This window comes from Mirounga leonina, unplaced genomic scaffold, assembly GCF_011800145.1.
Source record: "Mirounga leonina isolate KUSES-001 unplaced genomic scaffold, KU_Mleo_1.0 Mir_357, whole genome shotgun sequence".
Taxonomy (NCBI): Eukaryota; Metazoa; Chordata; class Mammalia; order Carnivora; family Phocidae; genus Mirounga; species Mirounga leonina.
The window spans coordinates 4,878,227-4,895,062 of NW_023270702.1; the positions used below are offsets into that span (position 1 = coordinate 4,878,227).

General features: G+C 36.5%; 1 protein-coding gene across 2 annotated transcripts in view; it reads right to left on the reverse strand.

Annotated features, from left to right (window-relative positions):
- Positions 1-410: 410 nt before the first annotated feature.
- Positions 411-16,836, reverse strand: part of PPA2 (inorganic pyrophosphatase 2) — an 81,752-nt gene continuing 65,326 nt past the window's right edge. For both annotated transcript variants that reach the window (XM_035030215.1, XM_035030213.1), the window contains 2 exons: positions 1,686-1,725; positions 411-619 (listed from right to left, as the gene is read on the reverse strand). In XM_035030215.1, the coding sequence (XP_034886106.1) occupies positions 579-619; positions 1,686-1,725 (81 nt within the window). In that variant the 3' untranslated portion in view covers positions 411-578. The remainder of the gene's footprint in view (positions 620-1,685; positions 1,726-16,836) is intronic.

Sequence of the window (16,836 nt, forward strand, 5' to 3'; positions counted from 1 at the left end):
ACAGACCTCACGTGCGAGACCTGGGCTTCTTATGAAGACTTGAGCTTCGTTGCCAGAGAGGTGAGAATTGAGACTAAGGGGCCTGAACGAGAATCAGAGAGTTTAGGCCCTCTAAAGTAATAAATTCTAGGAAAGAACCTTAATAAATGTAAACACATTACACAGGCCTAATAGAGGACAGAGTTTGGCTAAAGAAAGGTTCCACCAGCAACTTGAAAAAAGATAATGTGGTATGAAAATGAGAGTAATTATCCACAATAATCTAATTAGATTAGATTACAGAAATAAAAGCTGATAAAATTGATGGGTTCCTTCAGCCACAGAAATTAGAACTGGTCAAAAATCAATGCTTCTAAATTTCTGCTATGAAATTAAACAAAATCTTCTTTTCATATCAATAAATATCCAAATAATTTAAAAATATCAGTCTTTATTTACATATTGTATATCTCAAAAAACGCTGGGGGAAAAAAGTTTCAAGAGGAAGTCAGTAAATTCTCATAGATCTGCCTGTTGCTAGCACTTGGGGGAGAGGGAGTCGTGGAATTCTTGGAGATTGGAATCTTGATGGCAGAACTTCAAATGTTCGAATCACTTGCCAAGAAGTGCCACACTTGCTCTGTGTTTGAAATGGGGAAGAGGGTGTCGGGGAAGGGGTAAAGAGGGAGGGAGGGAGGAGGGAAGACAAATTTAAATTCAGACCTTTAGGAAGTATTTAGGCAGAGAAAAACAATCATAAGCTTGGTATGACACATTTCCCTATTTCAAGTTACTCCCCTTTAAACTCTTGTCCTAAGTTCTCTCATTTGGCTCAAGCCTTATATAAAACTGTGCTAAAAATTCCAGAGGCTTCCCATTTTATTCCCTTCATCTTTCTGGATCATTTTAGTCTCTACGGAATAACACAGAAGTTAGTGTCCTAGCTACAGCATGAAAGGTCTAGGAAAACCTTGTACTGTAAAATTTGACTGCCTGTCAAATATCCCAAAATGGGATAGTATTGAAAAGAAACAGTCTGTTAGTTTCCCATATAAGGAATCAGCTTGCTTTCCCATGAAATGTCTACAGATCTGCTCTTTTCTAAACATCATAGAACTTGACACAGTAAATAGTTCTAATTTTTCCTCCAATTTTGTGAGTTGAATGCTCTCCTAATGTTTTATATTAAAACAAAGGATCAAAAATCTTGCAAAGTTTCAAAGATGAATGCTTCGTGCCTATGCTTATATTCTGAAATTCTTACTACACGACATTTTTACTTGTTTCTCAAAACAGCTTCAAATAATGGTTAACAAAAAATAAAGTATTTTCAATCCTACTATAAATTTTGATTTTAAGATATTTATTTAAAATGATTCATTAAAATGATGAGATAATAAAGAAAATCTCCCAAATTCAGGTATCTGGAGTCTCATTAAATTTATCAAAAGTACCTGAAACCTCTCAGTACTTCACCAAAAATGTCACTAACACGAACTATTTTCTAGCCTAGAAGTAATATATGTGCTCCTTCTCATTTTCTGAAATTAGGAAATAATTGATTTCATCTGAAAATTTTAATGACTATTTTAAAAAGTATTTTACTTGGTTTATATAACTTTTAAATTAACCTATTGTACTTTTTCTGGTTTCCACCATTATAAACGAATTTATATATCTAGCTCCTCAAGAACCCAAAACCGTACCTTCCTCTTTATTTCTTCCCTTATTTGGTGACGATGACACCTGAAAGATAAAAACAAAGAGTCCCTGTTACGAATATCTAGATGTGGAAACTACATCCACAATGTTTTTTTTTTCGTGAAACTATAAAACAAACTTTATGCGCAATGGTTCTCTAACCTGAGAAAAGTAAGTACTCCTCTCTGCCTCATTGCTTCTTCTTTGGGATAAACAAACCACAGACAGAGTCAAATAAAAAAAGCATGCTTGAAAATATTTTTCTCATTAACCCATGGGAACTACTGAGAATGCAGAGAGAGAGAGGTTTTCTTTCAGTTGTTTCCCTGGCTGAGGACTAGAGGACAAAAATCTAACACACACATTCATAGACACATCATGCACATGCATGTACACACACACACACAATTATATAATTTATTTAGCTGTCTTCTAGAGCATTTAATTTTTCTGTTTATTTCCATGACTGGGCCAAGATTTATAAAACAAATGTAGTATAATCTGTGATAGACAAGTCTGAAAGAAAGGCTTTTCTGAGATATCAGATTTTTTTTCCTAATTAAGAACAATACATTTTTTAGTTTTAGTTTTGTTTTGTTTTGTTTTTTAACATTTTATTGAGAGATCCCTCATCCATGGAGAGGAATGCACAAAGCCCAAGAATAAACATCTATGTAATCACCACCCAAGTTGAGAAATGGAACAGGCCAGGCCCTTCCCCAATCGTAACTTTTTCTCCCCTCGGGATAACCACTACCCTGATTTTATAACACATTTGAGATTTCAAATTTAATAACCAACTTCTAATTCTCTGATTTTGCTCACCCTCAATAGGAAAGATCTGTTTCTAACCTTTGAGGTCTGGGACAAAGGTACAAAGGGAAGACTGCATACCATACATGTGAATACTTAAAAGTTATAAATCAAGCTAACAAAGTGATGAATGGAGTATAAAGTATGCTCCATCCTCCTATCTTGAGAAATATACTTTTTTTTTTTTTAAAGATTTTATTTATTTATTTGAGACAGAGAGAATGAGAGAGACAGAGAGCACATGAGAGGGGGGAGGGTCAGAGGGAGAAGCAGGCTCCCTGCCGAGCAGGGAGCCCAATGCGGGACTCGATCCAGGGACTCCAGGATCATGACCTGAGCCGAAGGCAGTCGCTTAACCAACTGAGCCACCCAGGCACCCGAGAAATATACTTTTGTAACGACTTGGAAGCCCTCGTTTGGCATTCTAGACACCCCAGAGACTGCCTGAATACAGCAGAGTAAGGAAAAGAGGCACGTGGCCCTCATCCTGCCCCACTTCTCTTCCGTTCGCAGGCTCCAGGCTGTAGTGAGGAGCCTCCCTTGCACAAGGGCAGAAATTCCAGCCCACACATTTATGTACTCCCTGCCTCCGAACAGCCACCCAATGGCCCCTGCAGAAGTAACAGTGAGCACACTGTTCACAAAAGAATGAGAATGGACTTGGGGAGATGCCCATGAAGACCCTGGAAACAGGCTTGCAGCTATGTGGGCAAAGGATTTTGAGTAGCTAGAGTGTGGTATGGAATGCGGGGGCTTGGCTCCTGGTGAATGCACAACTTTGGTCCCTTGGTCTTGTCTTATGGGGAGGGACATAACTGATGAAGGCCAAAGCAAAGTAGGGCCCTCCTTGCTTAGGTCTAAGGGCAGTACTGAATAAGAACAAGTCAGTAGGAAGAAAAACTTAAATTTCAGCAACAGTAAATAGCCTCTGGATAATTAATGCATCAACTTGGAAGGTGTTTGTAGCTGAGGTTAACATTTAAATAGGTAAACTCTCAGTAAAACAGACTACCCTCCTTAATGTGGGTGGGCCTCAACCAATCAGTTGAAGGCGTGACTAGAACAAAAAGACCAGCCTCCCCAAGCAAGAGGAAATTTTCCGGCAAACTGCCTTTGGACTTCATCTGCATCCCTGGCTCCCGTCTGTCTCCAGCTTGCTGGCCTACTCAGCAGATTCTGGGCTCACTAAGCCTCCACAATCACTTTTTACATATATCTATACATCCTATTGTTTCTTTGGAGAACCCTAATACATTCCTCTGAACCATAAATAGTGTAAAGTTATTTTTCCTTTCACTCTTTAAGAAAAAGGCTAATCAAATGTACTTTATGTTCTGTCACAGAAAAATGATGTAACAAAAAAACCTCTGTATAAATTCTATACAGAACATCCTTGAGATTTCCAAGTACTTCAAAAAAAACCAAGAAAAAATTCTATTCAGCTTCCTAGCACAAGAAAATGCTTAACGATGGTTGGTTTGGAGGATAACAGAACTTACGTAAACCTGGGTGTGAAAGTACCACCATGGTATAAAAATTATACTCATTGAGAGTAGGCCTCTGGGATTTGATGGCTGTTTTACTACACAGACAGCAAGAGTAACTTCTTTATTCTTTGCTATTGGTATGCTCTTTCAATTGTGCAGGATATCTATTACAAAGTTTGTTGGAAAGTTAGCTGTTTAGCTTTCCTGTTCAAAATGAGCAGTTGTTTCTCGCTGGAGCTGCCAAACATTTCAGAGGAAGGAAACATGTGGTATATAAGCATACATCAGAGATATTGCAAGTTTGGTTCTGCCACTGCCATAATGCAAGTATTGCAATAAAATGAGCCAAATGAATTTCTGATTTCCTAGTAAAGGTTATGTATACACTCCATTAAGTGCACATAGCATTATATCTAAAATAACAATGTAAATACCTTAATTTAAAAATTACTGCTAAAAAATGCTAACCATCACCTGAGCTTTCAGTGAGTTATAATCTTTTTGCCGATGGAGGGTCTTGCCTTGATGTTGATGGCTGCTGACTGATCAGGGTGATGGTTCCGTACGTTTGGGTGGCTTAGCAGTTTCTTAAACAAATAAGACAACAGCGAAGTTCGCCACATCGATTGACTTCTCCTTTCATGAATAACTTCTCTGCAGCATGCGATGCTGTTTGATAGCATTCTACCTACAGTAGAACTTGTTTCAAAACTGTAGAGTTAATACTCTCAAACCCTGCCGCTACTTTATCAACTGAATTTATGTAATATTCTTTGTTATTTCTACAATCTTTATAGCATCTTCACCAGGAACAAATTTCATCTCAAGAAAACACTTTGTCCATCCATAATAAACAACTCCTCATCCATTCCACTTCTACCATGAGATTGCAGCAATTCAGTCCCATCTTCAAACTCCACTTCTCATTCTAGTTCTCTTCCTATTTCCATCACATCTGCAGCTACCTCCTCCACTGAAGTCTTGAACCCCTCGAAGTCATCCATGAAGGTTGGAATCAACTTCTTCCAAACTCCTGTTCATGTTGATATTTTGACCTCTTCCTTTGAAATACAAATGGTCTCAATGAGGTCTAGAATGGTGAAGTCTTTGTAGCAGGTTTTCAATTTACTTTGCCCAGATCTACAGAGGAGTCACTTATCTGTGGCAGCTATAGCCTTATGAAAGGTATTAAGTAGTAAGACTTGAAAGTCCAAATTACTCCTTTGATCCATGGGCTGCAGAATGCATGTTGTGTTAGCAGGCATGAAAACAACATGAATCTCACTGTACATCACCATCAACTGTCTTGGGTGACCAGATGCATTGTCAATGAGTAATAATATTGTGAAAGGATACTAGGTCTCAACAGTGGGCTTAAATAGTCACTAAACCATGTTGTAAACAGATGTGCTGTCATGCAGGCTTTGTTGTTTCATTTACAGAGCACAAACAGAGTAAAGTTAGTAGAATTCTTCAGGGTCTGAGGATTTGTGGGATGGCAATGAAGTCACCAGCTTATGAGCCCCTGACAAGTCGGCCTGTCCTCTGAAGCTTTGGAAACCAAGCACTGACTTCTCCTCTCTAGCTGTGAAAGTTATAGGTGGCATCTTCTTCCAATAGAAGGCTGTTTCATCTACACTGAAAATCAATTGCTTAGCATCTCCACACTCATTAATCATCTTAGCTAGACTTTCTGTTGACTTGCTGCAGCTTCTTTTCCATCAGCACTTGCTGCTTCACCTTGAACTTCTGTGTTATGGAGATGGCTTCTTCCCTGAAACCAAATGAACCAACCTCTGCCAGCTTCCAACTTCTCTTCTGCAGCTTCCTCACCTCTCTCAGCCTTCACAGAATTGAGAAAAGTTAGGGCCTCGCTCTGGATTAGGCTTTGGCTTAGGGAATGTTGTAGCTGGTTTGATCTTCTGTCCAGACCGCTCAAACATTCTCCATAACAGCAATAAGGCTGTTTTGCTTTCTTATCACTTGGGTGTTCACTGGAGTAGTCAAGAACTTTTCCTTTGCGTTCACAATTTGGCTTATTGTATGAAGCAAGAAGCCTAGTTTTGGGCCCGTCTTGGCTTTCAAAATGTGCCTTCTCCATTAAGGTTAGTCATTTTTTGCTTTCAATTTAAAAGGAAAGACGTGGGACTCTTCCCTTCACTTGAACACTCAGAGGCCATTGTAGGGTTATTAACTGGCCTAATTTCAATATTGTTTTGTCTCAGGTGATAGGAAAGCCTCTCTTTGGGCCACATGGGGAACAGCCAGACAGTGGAACAGTCTGAACACACACATTTGTCCATTGTGTTCACTGCCTTTTAGGAGTGTGGTTTGTGGCGCCCCAAAACAATTACGATAGTTAGTATCAAAGCTCCCTGATCACAGATCACCATAACAAATATGGTAATAAAAAAGCCTGAAATATTGTGAGAATTACCAAAACATGACAGAGACACAAAGTGAGCAAATGCTTTTAGAAAAGTGGCACAGAGCCAACAGACTTGCTTGACAGTTACCACAAACCTCAATACGTACACAATGCAGCATCTGTGAAGCACAGTAAAGTGAACGGCAATAAAATGAGGCGGGCCTGTACAAAACAGGGGAACTGAGCAACTTCTCATTAACCTACGAAGTATTACAGGACAGAAACGAACAAACTACTCTAGCTGAAACATTTATCATTACATTTTATTTTAAAAATAATTTCCAGGGGCGCCTGGGTGGCTCAGTCGGTTAAGTGTCTGCCTTCGGCTCACATCAAGATTCCAGGGTCCTGGGATCGAGCCCTGCATCAGGCTCCCTGCTCGGTGGGGAGCCTGCTTCTCCCTCTCCCTCTGCCCCTCCTCACCTCCCGACTTGTGCTCTCTTTCTCTCTCCGCACTCTCCCTCTCAAATAAACAAAATCTTAAAAAAAATAATTTTCAGAATGTTATTTCTTTTTTTTTAAAGATTATTTTTAAGTAATCTCCACACAGAATGTGGGGCTCGAACTCACAACCCCAAGATCAAGAGTCACGTGCTCTACCAACTGACCCAGCCCAGCACCCCCTTATTTCTTCAACCTTAAAATATATTTCTTGGTTAGAATATATTCAGTATGTACAAAAACTTATAAAAAAAGAAAACAAACATCACCAATAAGTTGAATGCTCAGAGATAAGAACTCTTATAGTTTGGGGGTCATTTTTTTTTTTTTTACATTTTTCCATATTAACATATGCCAAAAGAGAGACCAACATTTAAATCTGAGAACAACAAGGGGTTCATGAGACACATCTGCTCTTCAACTTTTGACCTAGAGTCAATGGCTTCCTGATTCTTTTTTTTTTTTTTTTAAAGATTTTATTTATTTATTTGAGAGAGAGAGAATGAGAGACAGAGAGCACGAGAGGGAAGAGGGCAGAAGGGGAAGCAGACCCCCCGCTGAGCAGGGAGCCCGACGCGGGACTCGATCCCGGGACTCCAGGGTCATGACCTGAGCCAAAGGCAGTCGCTCAACCAACTGAGCCACCCAGGCGCCCATAGCTTCCTGATTCTTAAATGTAACAACAAACCACACCTGCTTACAAAAAATGGAAGAACTAAGAGCAGCACAGAGGAGGAGCACCTAAAAGTGACCCAATCCCAACTCTGTCAGAAGTCACCACCACGACGTTTTCATGGTAAGAAATGAAGAAAGCATTTTCAGTTACTTACAGGAAAAATGTGGGCACCCTCTAATCATCTAATATAAATTCTCCACAAAACAGTATTATTTTATACCCTTATTCTAAAAATGCCATCTCTCCTTTTCCCACTCCAAAAATACTTTCATAAATGAATCCGGAGTTTGCAGTACCGAAGTATTCCTCTTTTACCCACCAAAGAAAGCTTACTCTAGCCTCTGTCCCAATTCATGCTTAAACTGTATTTTAAGTTGATATGAACCATTAATACAACTGCTTTGTACTTAGTGCCTTTACTTCATATAACCCCACCAGGTCCCTACAAGCATCTTCCATTGCAGGTTACATTTGTTCAACTTAATTAACTAACATGATACACTGACTGAAACACTATAAAACTGTGCTTTCCTATATAAGAATTGATATTATTTCACTTTATTATAAGGGTTCAAAATTAAAGGGAAAAAAAGTTCCCAGTTTTTCATTTAGGTACAGCAGAGTTGTAGTTGATTAATTAATTAATTAAATTGATTTAATTAAATTTAATTAAATTATCTTTAATATTCTCTTCCTGCATATTTCCACAGTTCATAAGGCAATTGCTGTGTATTAGTTTTACTTTTACATTTCTTTTCTGATTTTTGCTTTAGAAACCCAGCAAAATATGACCAATTCTTAGTTATCCATAGACAAAATGTAGAGTATTTTAGGTTATGTAAGTTTAATCTACTTCCTCTTCCTTCCAATAATGTATATAATTGGCTAGAATCAAACAAAATGACCTTATTTTCATTTGTTTCACCTTTGAGTGGTGATGCAGAGTGAGCTTTTAAGAAGTCAAAAAGGAACATTTTTTATGATAATTCATTATTAAAATTTTTTAAAATATCTTTTCTTGATAAATCAGGATCTGATTCTAGTGCACTGTCCTTTAACATTCAGCTGAGGAGTCCTGACATCAAATACAAAATCACCGTCCCAAATTGCACACAACACTGCAGATATCACTGCTTCACTAAAGAAATAAAGCCTACCAAGTGTAGTCAGTACATTTTTAATTAAAGTAGAAATTTCCCCCTTACTCTTCTCCTTCAACGCGCTACTCATGAACCCGTGAACCATCATCACGGCCATCTCTGAGCTTTGTGTGCTCCAGGTTTGCCTGAGACTGCTTTTAGGGGAAACCTGGCCAAGGGAAGGCAAAAACAAAGTGAGACTGCTACTGCTGAGCCTTCTCTGGGAGGTACTCTCTTCTCCCAGTTCCAGAAGTTTCTAGTGCTTTCCACCACTCCTGTGAGCTAACTGGTTCACAGTATCATGAGACTGGGCCCTGCAACTGAGTGGGAGTGTGCTACTTATTCTCTTTGCCCTGAATCCTAAATTCTAGGAATTTTAATCCCTGAGGCTACCAGGCTGTGTAGGGCCTGAGACAGGTCTGGGAATTTCTTTATCAACGAGTGTGGTTCTTTCTCAGTCCTACATGCACTGAGTTTGTGTGTGTAACCTCACAAACATCAATTCTTTTTTTTTCCCCAGCAAAATGACTACAGTCACCAAATAGTAAAAAACCTTACAAATTACCTAATTCAAACTTTGCCCAACTTCTCATGATGCCTAGAGGTTTTCCATTTCCTCAGAGAGCAGAATACAAGGAAAGTGCTTAAATAGAAGCATGTGGGAAAATTCTGGAAAAAAAATTCCCAGATGGGAAAAGTGGTTAAGTATTAGAATAAGTTATGTTGTAGAAACTAACTTCTCTTTCCTCTTCCCTTTCTTCCTGTTCAAGTCTCTGAATATAGGACTGATTCTCACTGAATAATTTAAATTAGTCACAATGACTTTTCCAATATCCAACAATGGGATGGGCTATCTCATGAAGGAGTGACATCCTCATCACTGCAAGTATTCAAGAAGCTGGAATAGAAGGGATTTTTCTCTCTGTGGTCCATTGAATTCAACAACATTAATGCCAATAGTGATAATAAAACTCAACGTGTATTGAATACTTTCTAGCTGCTTCACATTTTACCTGAATTATCTCATCCAATTCTCTTATAAGGAAGATATTATTCTTAGCTCCATTTTATAAATAAAGAAACCAGGCATAAATAAGTTAAATAATTTGTCTTAAGTTATGAATGAAACACCTGATATTTGGACCTAGATGGTCGGACTCTGGAACTTTTTTTCTTCCCCACAAAGAAACTCACTGGACTAACACCAACATAAAATAAATGGTGCACACTGTATTTATATTATCGTTTAGTAAGTTTTGACATATATACACAAAGTCATCATCGCAGTCAAGATAATAAACATATTACCCACTACCCCCAATTTCTTCCTGTCCCTGTAAAAGAAACTGCAAAATCTTTCCTCCCTGGCTCTCTCCCAAACTCTCCAACCAATGATGTTTTGTGTCACTATACACGAGCATCTGCATTTCCTAAAATTTTATATAAGTGGTATGATATAATATGTATATGTCTGCTTTTATATACTCAATTTTCTAAATTTTTAAAAATTGTCAGCCATGTTATAAGCATGTATCAAATATTCATTTCTTTTTATTGCTGAGTACTCCCACTGCTGAACATACGGTCTGAATATACCACAATTTATCTATCCATTCATCTGCTGATGGACATTTGGGTTGTTTTCACTTTTTGTCTATTACAAAGAAAGCTGATATAAACATTTGTGTACAAGTCTTTGTATGGACATATACTTCCATTTCTCTTGGGTAAATATATAAAAGTGGAATGGCTAGATCACATGGTAGGTCTATGCTTAACTTCTCAAGAAAATGCCAGATTGTTTTTTCCATAGTGGTTGTATCATTTTTCATTCCGATCAACAGGCTATGGAATGACCAGTTCCTCCACATTCTTGCTCACAATTGGAATGGCCAATCTTTTATATTTTTAGCTATTCTAAGAAGTGTGCATCAGTACGTCATTGTGGTTTTTAATTTATATTTCCTTAATGACTAGTCAAGTTGAGCATCATCTCACATGTTTTCAGTATGTCTTCTTTGGCTAAGTGACCATTCAAATATTTTGCACATTTCCTTTGGGGGTGAGGGGATGTTTTATTTTCTTATTAATGAATTGTGAGAATTCTTTATATATTCTAGTACAAGTCCCTTTCTCAGGTGTATGATTTTCAAATATGTTCTTACTGTATGTGGCTTTTTTTTTTTTTTTAAGATTTTATTTATTTATTTGACAGAGAGACACAGTGAGAGAGGGAACACAAGCAGGGGGAGTGGGAGAGAGAGAAGCAGGCCTCCCGCCGAGCAGGGAGCCCAGTGTGGGGCTCGATCCCAGGACCCTGGGATCATGACCTGAGCCGAAGGCAGACGCTCAACGACTGAGCCACCCAGGTGCCCCTGTATGTGGCTTTTTATTCTCTTATTTTTTTACAGAAGAGAAATTTTTAATTTTGATAAAATTCAATTTATCATTTTTGAAAATAGGTTATGCTTCTAGTGCCATATCTAAAAAACTCTGCCTAACTAACCCAAGATCAAAACAGGTTTATAGTTTTATGTTTTAAATTTTGGTCTAGGATGCATTTAGGCAATTATCATATATACAGTGCAAGGTATGGATTGAAGTGAGGTTTCTTTGGTACCATATGGAATAACCAACTGTTCAAGTACTACTTGTTGAAAAGAGTATCATTTTGAAAATCAGTTGTCCACATATATGTAGGTCTATTTCTGGATTTGGTTTCATTAATTTGTCTAGTTTTACACCATTACTAAAGTCTCTTGATTACTGTAGTTTTATAGAATGTCCTGAGATCAGAAGTTACTATTCCAACTTTCTTCTTTATAAAGTTGTTTAATTTATTCTAGGTCTCTGGTACTTATGAGTTTGTTACATGAGTTTGTTAATTTCTATAAAAAAGTGTATTAGAATTTGATTGACATTGCTCTGAAATCTATATAGATCAATTTGAGAAGAACATCATAATTTGAGTCTTCCAGCCTATAAACATAATGTATTTATCATGTTTATAAATATATCTATTAATATAGTTCTCTGATTTCTGTCGGCAATGCTTTAACAGGTTCTTCACATATTTTTTTCCAGATTTATCCCTAGGTGTTTCATATTTTTGATGCCATTATAAATATCATATTTACTTTTAGTTTCCAACTGTTATTTCTAGCATATAAAAATATAATTGTTTTTTGTATATTGATCTTGTATCCTGCAACAAACTTGTTAAAATCACTTATTCTGGTTGTTTCAGGTAGATTTTATTGAATATTCTACACAGACATTCATGTCATCTTCCTTTATAAGCTGGATGCCCTTTCCTTCTTTTTATTGCACTGGCTAGAACCTACAATGCGAATAAAAATAGTGGAAGTCAGCTAGGCCAAGTATTGTGTTTATGGAAAGATTTTAAGTACACATTTAATTTGTTTATGCCTATTTCTTCTTCAGTGAACTTTGGTAATTTACATATCTCAAGGAATCTGTCCATTTCATCCAAGTTGTCAAATTTACTGGTATAAAGTTTTTCATATATTTTCCTATTTTTCTCCTAATAACTGTAGAATCAGCAGGGATGTCACTTTTCTCATTCCTGATGCTGAAAATTTGTCTTCTTTCTTTTCTTTCCTGATTATTCCGGCTAAAGAGGTAGCAATTTTATTGATCATTTCACGAACTAGCTTTTGGTTTTACTAATTCTCTCTGTTGTTTTCCAAGGTGTTCAAATTTTTTAATTATGAATACTTCAAACATGCAGAAAATGCAGAGACAATTATAACACATACCTACTCCCTACACTTTTAAAAGAGTTAACGTTATTTAGAAACTTCACAGAAGTCTCTTTTTCTCCCTACTCATCAGAAATTAAAATCGTATTTATTTCCCTTCTCAGAAGTAACCTGTAACCACCATGCTGACGCTGGTGCTTACTGTTCTTATTTATGTTTCTAAAATGTGAACACCATTATCAGTTTGTATCCATAAAAATATATGGTACTGCTTTGGGTGTTTTGCATACTATGCACAATGTCTTGCTGCAAAAGCTTTTTCTGCCCAACACTGCACTTTCAGGTTTTACCCATGTAGAGTCACACAGTTCCAATTTCCGTATTTTGCCTGTGGCACAGCATTCCACCACATAAATTTACCAGCTTATTTACCCAGCTCTTATCCATAGACTTTAGTCAGTTTCCAATTTTGCCATGTCTGATCTCATAAACACACATGTGTACTTAGAAGAGCAATTTCTGAGTAGTGGATTCTAAGTATCTTCAACTTTACTTACAATTATTTAATTGCTCTTTAAAGTAGTTGTGTTAATTTATACTCCCATCAAACATACCAACAAGTATGAGAGGCCTCCTTTCCCCACTTGCTTAAAAACACCTGGAAAATCAGACTTCTACACGTTTGCCAACATGGTAACTGTGAAATTATATTGTGTCTTAGTTTTTTGTTTTGTTTTGTTTTTTAAGATTTTATTTATTTGACAGAGAGAGAGACACAGCGAGAGAAGGAACGCAAGCAGGGGGAGCGGGAGTGGGAGAAGCAGGTTTCCCGCTGAGCAGGGAGCCCGATGCTGGCTTGATCCCAGGACCCTGGGACCATGACCTGAGCTGAAGGCAGATGCTTAACAACTGAGCCACCCAGGTGCCCCTATTGTGTCTTAGTTTGATCTCACTGATTATTGGTGAGATACAGCAAATTTTCACGTTTACTGGCCATTTAAGTATCCTCTTTTGTGAACTGTCCATTTATATTGTTTGCCCATTTTTTTTTTCCTATGAGGTTATCTTTTTCTTGTTGATCTGAATAAGTTGTTAAATCTTCTGTCATTTCTATGCAAATATCTTCTCCCAATCAATGGCTTATGTTTTACCTCATTTTATGGTATCTTGTAACTGTTCACAGTTTTGTTTTTTTTTAAACTTTATTTAAATTTATCAATTCTTTTTAGGTTATTCCCGGCCTTTACTACGCCATATAAATTTTAGGATCATCCTGTCAAGTTCAATCAAAAACCTTAGTAGGATCCTGATTAAAAATCAAATGATTTCATTAATTAATATGAGAGAAAAGGCCATTTTCATGATTATGTATATTCATCTTCTATTTTTTTAAAAATTCATTATGCTGTACTTCCCTATTCGTACTTTTCCATTTATTCTTGATTTAATATTGGTAATTTATATTTTAAACAAAATTGTCAATTCATCTGTGTTCTTGCCAAAAGCATCTCACAGTATTCCCTTCTAATTATTTAAATATCTATGTCCATAATTATGTCTTTAATTCTTGACATTTTCACTTGTGCTTTCTCTTTCATCCTTCCTATAATAGTTTTGTTTATTCTATTATTCTTAAAAAAATAAACCCAGCTTTTGTTTTAATTGATCCTTGCCATTATCTGTTTTCTTTCATTAAACATTTGCTGTAGGGGCGCATGGGTGGCTCAGTCAGTTAAGCGTCTGACTCTTGATTTCCGCTCAGGTCATGATCTCAGGGTCGTGAAATTGAACCCTGTGTGAGGCTCCGTGCTGGGTGTGGAGCCTGCTTAAGATTCTCTCTCTCCCTCCCCCTCTGTCCCTCCCTCCACTAAAAAAAATAAAATAAATTGCTCTACTCTTTGTAATTTTCTTTCTTATGTTAAAAGATAAGAAAAAGAACAGAGTAACTGTTGAGTTCAGAATCTGGCCTCTCAGTTTTCATTTCTGCTATATCATTTTACTGCTCTCAAAAACTGTTTTTGCTGCATTGTGGAAGTTTTGACATATAGCAACCCAGTTGTCACTCAATTTTAAGGCTTTTATGATTCCTTACAATTTGTTTTGTTGTGGTATAACTTATTCAGAAGTGTTTTTAGTTTCCAAACATATGGGTTTGGGGTTTTTTCTTTTAATATTTTCCTAAGTGATAAGTAAACTTTATTATACTATAGACAAGAGAATGTTGTCTCCATGACATCAACTCTTAGGCTTTTTTTTTTTTTTTGCAACTCTTTGTGGACCAATACTCAATTTTTGGAAGTGTCCACATGTACTAGAAAAAACGATGCATTCTCTAATTACATATGTCTATAAGATTAAGCTTATAAACTTTGTTTCAATCGACTCAACATATTTTCAAAAAATATTTACATACAGTAAAGGATCCTAAAAGTAGCATCTTAAATCCCAGTAGTCAAATAAATTGTCATCAATAGCAATTAATATTATATCTGGAAGGCAAATCACATAATGCGTGCACATACCTACACAAACACACATTTTTTGTTCCCTATAAATGCTCTGAATCTTGCTCCTGGAAATAAAGCTCCAATTCCTAGTCACACCATCCTCAAGAATTGCAAAGTCCCATTATTTTCTGGCTCTAAAGCTACATAAAAGTTAAAAAAAAAAAAAAAAAGACACAATATCCCCAGACATGTAATTAGGTGGTCCTCTGGTTGAACTATTACAGACTGTTACTCTTGTTGCCAGAGACCCAAGCTGTGGCCCGACTCCCAGAGTAACAGGGCAGTGCTCTCTGCCTTTGTGGATCCCCAGTGTGTTGACATCTGCACAAGTCTTGCTTTTGACACAGCCTTGCCTTTCATGATTGTAAATAATTCAAACATCTACATCCAAAACAAAATCCCATAATTCTTTTGATCATTTCAATCCTCCTTATCCTCTTCAGATCCACTATCCTTCTTAAGACCTGACCTATGCATGACAAATTACTTCTATAGCTATTTTGTCTTGTTTCTCAGATGCTTCCAAATAATACTCATCAGGCTGTCGGCTTTTATTTTATTTTTCTTGGTTATAATGACAATATTCTTCCTATGACCTGTACATATTGTCAGCTAACTACTTAATGATTTTTTTCTTAATATCTCAATGCTACTTACACTTAATTGTGCTTTCATCAATACATATTCACAAGTATATGCTTCCTGTAACAGTTCTATTCATCACTCAAAAGTTTAATCCATGTCTTTTCTTTTTGTATTTTAAAAGTATCCATTTGCCAAAGCAGTTAATTTATCCTAAAATCTCACCTAATCAACTCATCCTGAGTATTCTATCAATATAGATCTTGTTGATTAAACTTGTTAGAATGCATTCACTCACTCTAATAAAGCCCACTAATAAACTCTGGGGTTATAATTTGATTCTACATAATCCCAGGATTGATGTGGTCAGAATGTGAACAAATTTGATGGATAACTTCAATGTCTTAAGTTATTTTGAGCAACCAAAGGGCAAACAAAAACTAATAGTACTTTGACATTAATGCAATGCTCAGTATATAGCAAAACAGAGAGATCTGGGAATATATACCTGAATAATTTTGATTCAAACATCTCAGTGTAGTTCTGAAGAGATGAAATGCCAAGTCAAAATACTCTGACTACAAAGAACTTCGTTATTTTAAGTTAGTAAAATTTTCACAAGAAAGTATTATCTAATCTGGGTTCCTGAATCACTAGATGCTGCAAATAGAGCAATTCTTCAACTTACACATTTTAAATGGTGAAATCCCATATATGATATGCTCCATTAGAAGTAGTGAAGAAGGACTGATTTCTCTGCATCTGGATTTTCTGAATAATCAGTTTAGCACTTTCTTCATGATCATGAACCACAACAAAGTTACCACACCAAGTAATTAAAGCTGGATATTAATGTTTCTGAATTCTAATCTTACCTCAGATCTAACTATCTAAATCACATCCATGTCCTCCAATTATTCTTTTTTCCAAGAGGATTATTTTCCTACTAGTATAATAGGAGACAAATAAAAAACAGGATATAAGACAGAAACTTTAATCCTGTAGCTAATTTTAAGACAAGAATCTATTATACCTATTATTTATAAATCCCAAACTAAAATGGAATAGTCTTAATCTGAGATTAGCAAAAGACTACTTGGGCAAAGATAAACAGTTTTTTGTTTTCCTTTTTCTCCTTAAAGAATAATAAATATGGATGAGAACTAAGTTCAGAATATAACCTACATATATACAAAACTGAAAACTTGGGGAAAATAAACTGATATTGTACCCTGCATTACGAATAATGGCTTCCCTGATCTTCCCTACCTCCCTATAATCTGTTTTCATCACTGCAGCCAGAGTAATCTTGTCAAAATCTAAGTCAATTACTCCTCTGCTTAAAACTAGCTCGTGGTTCC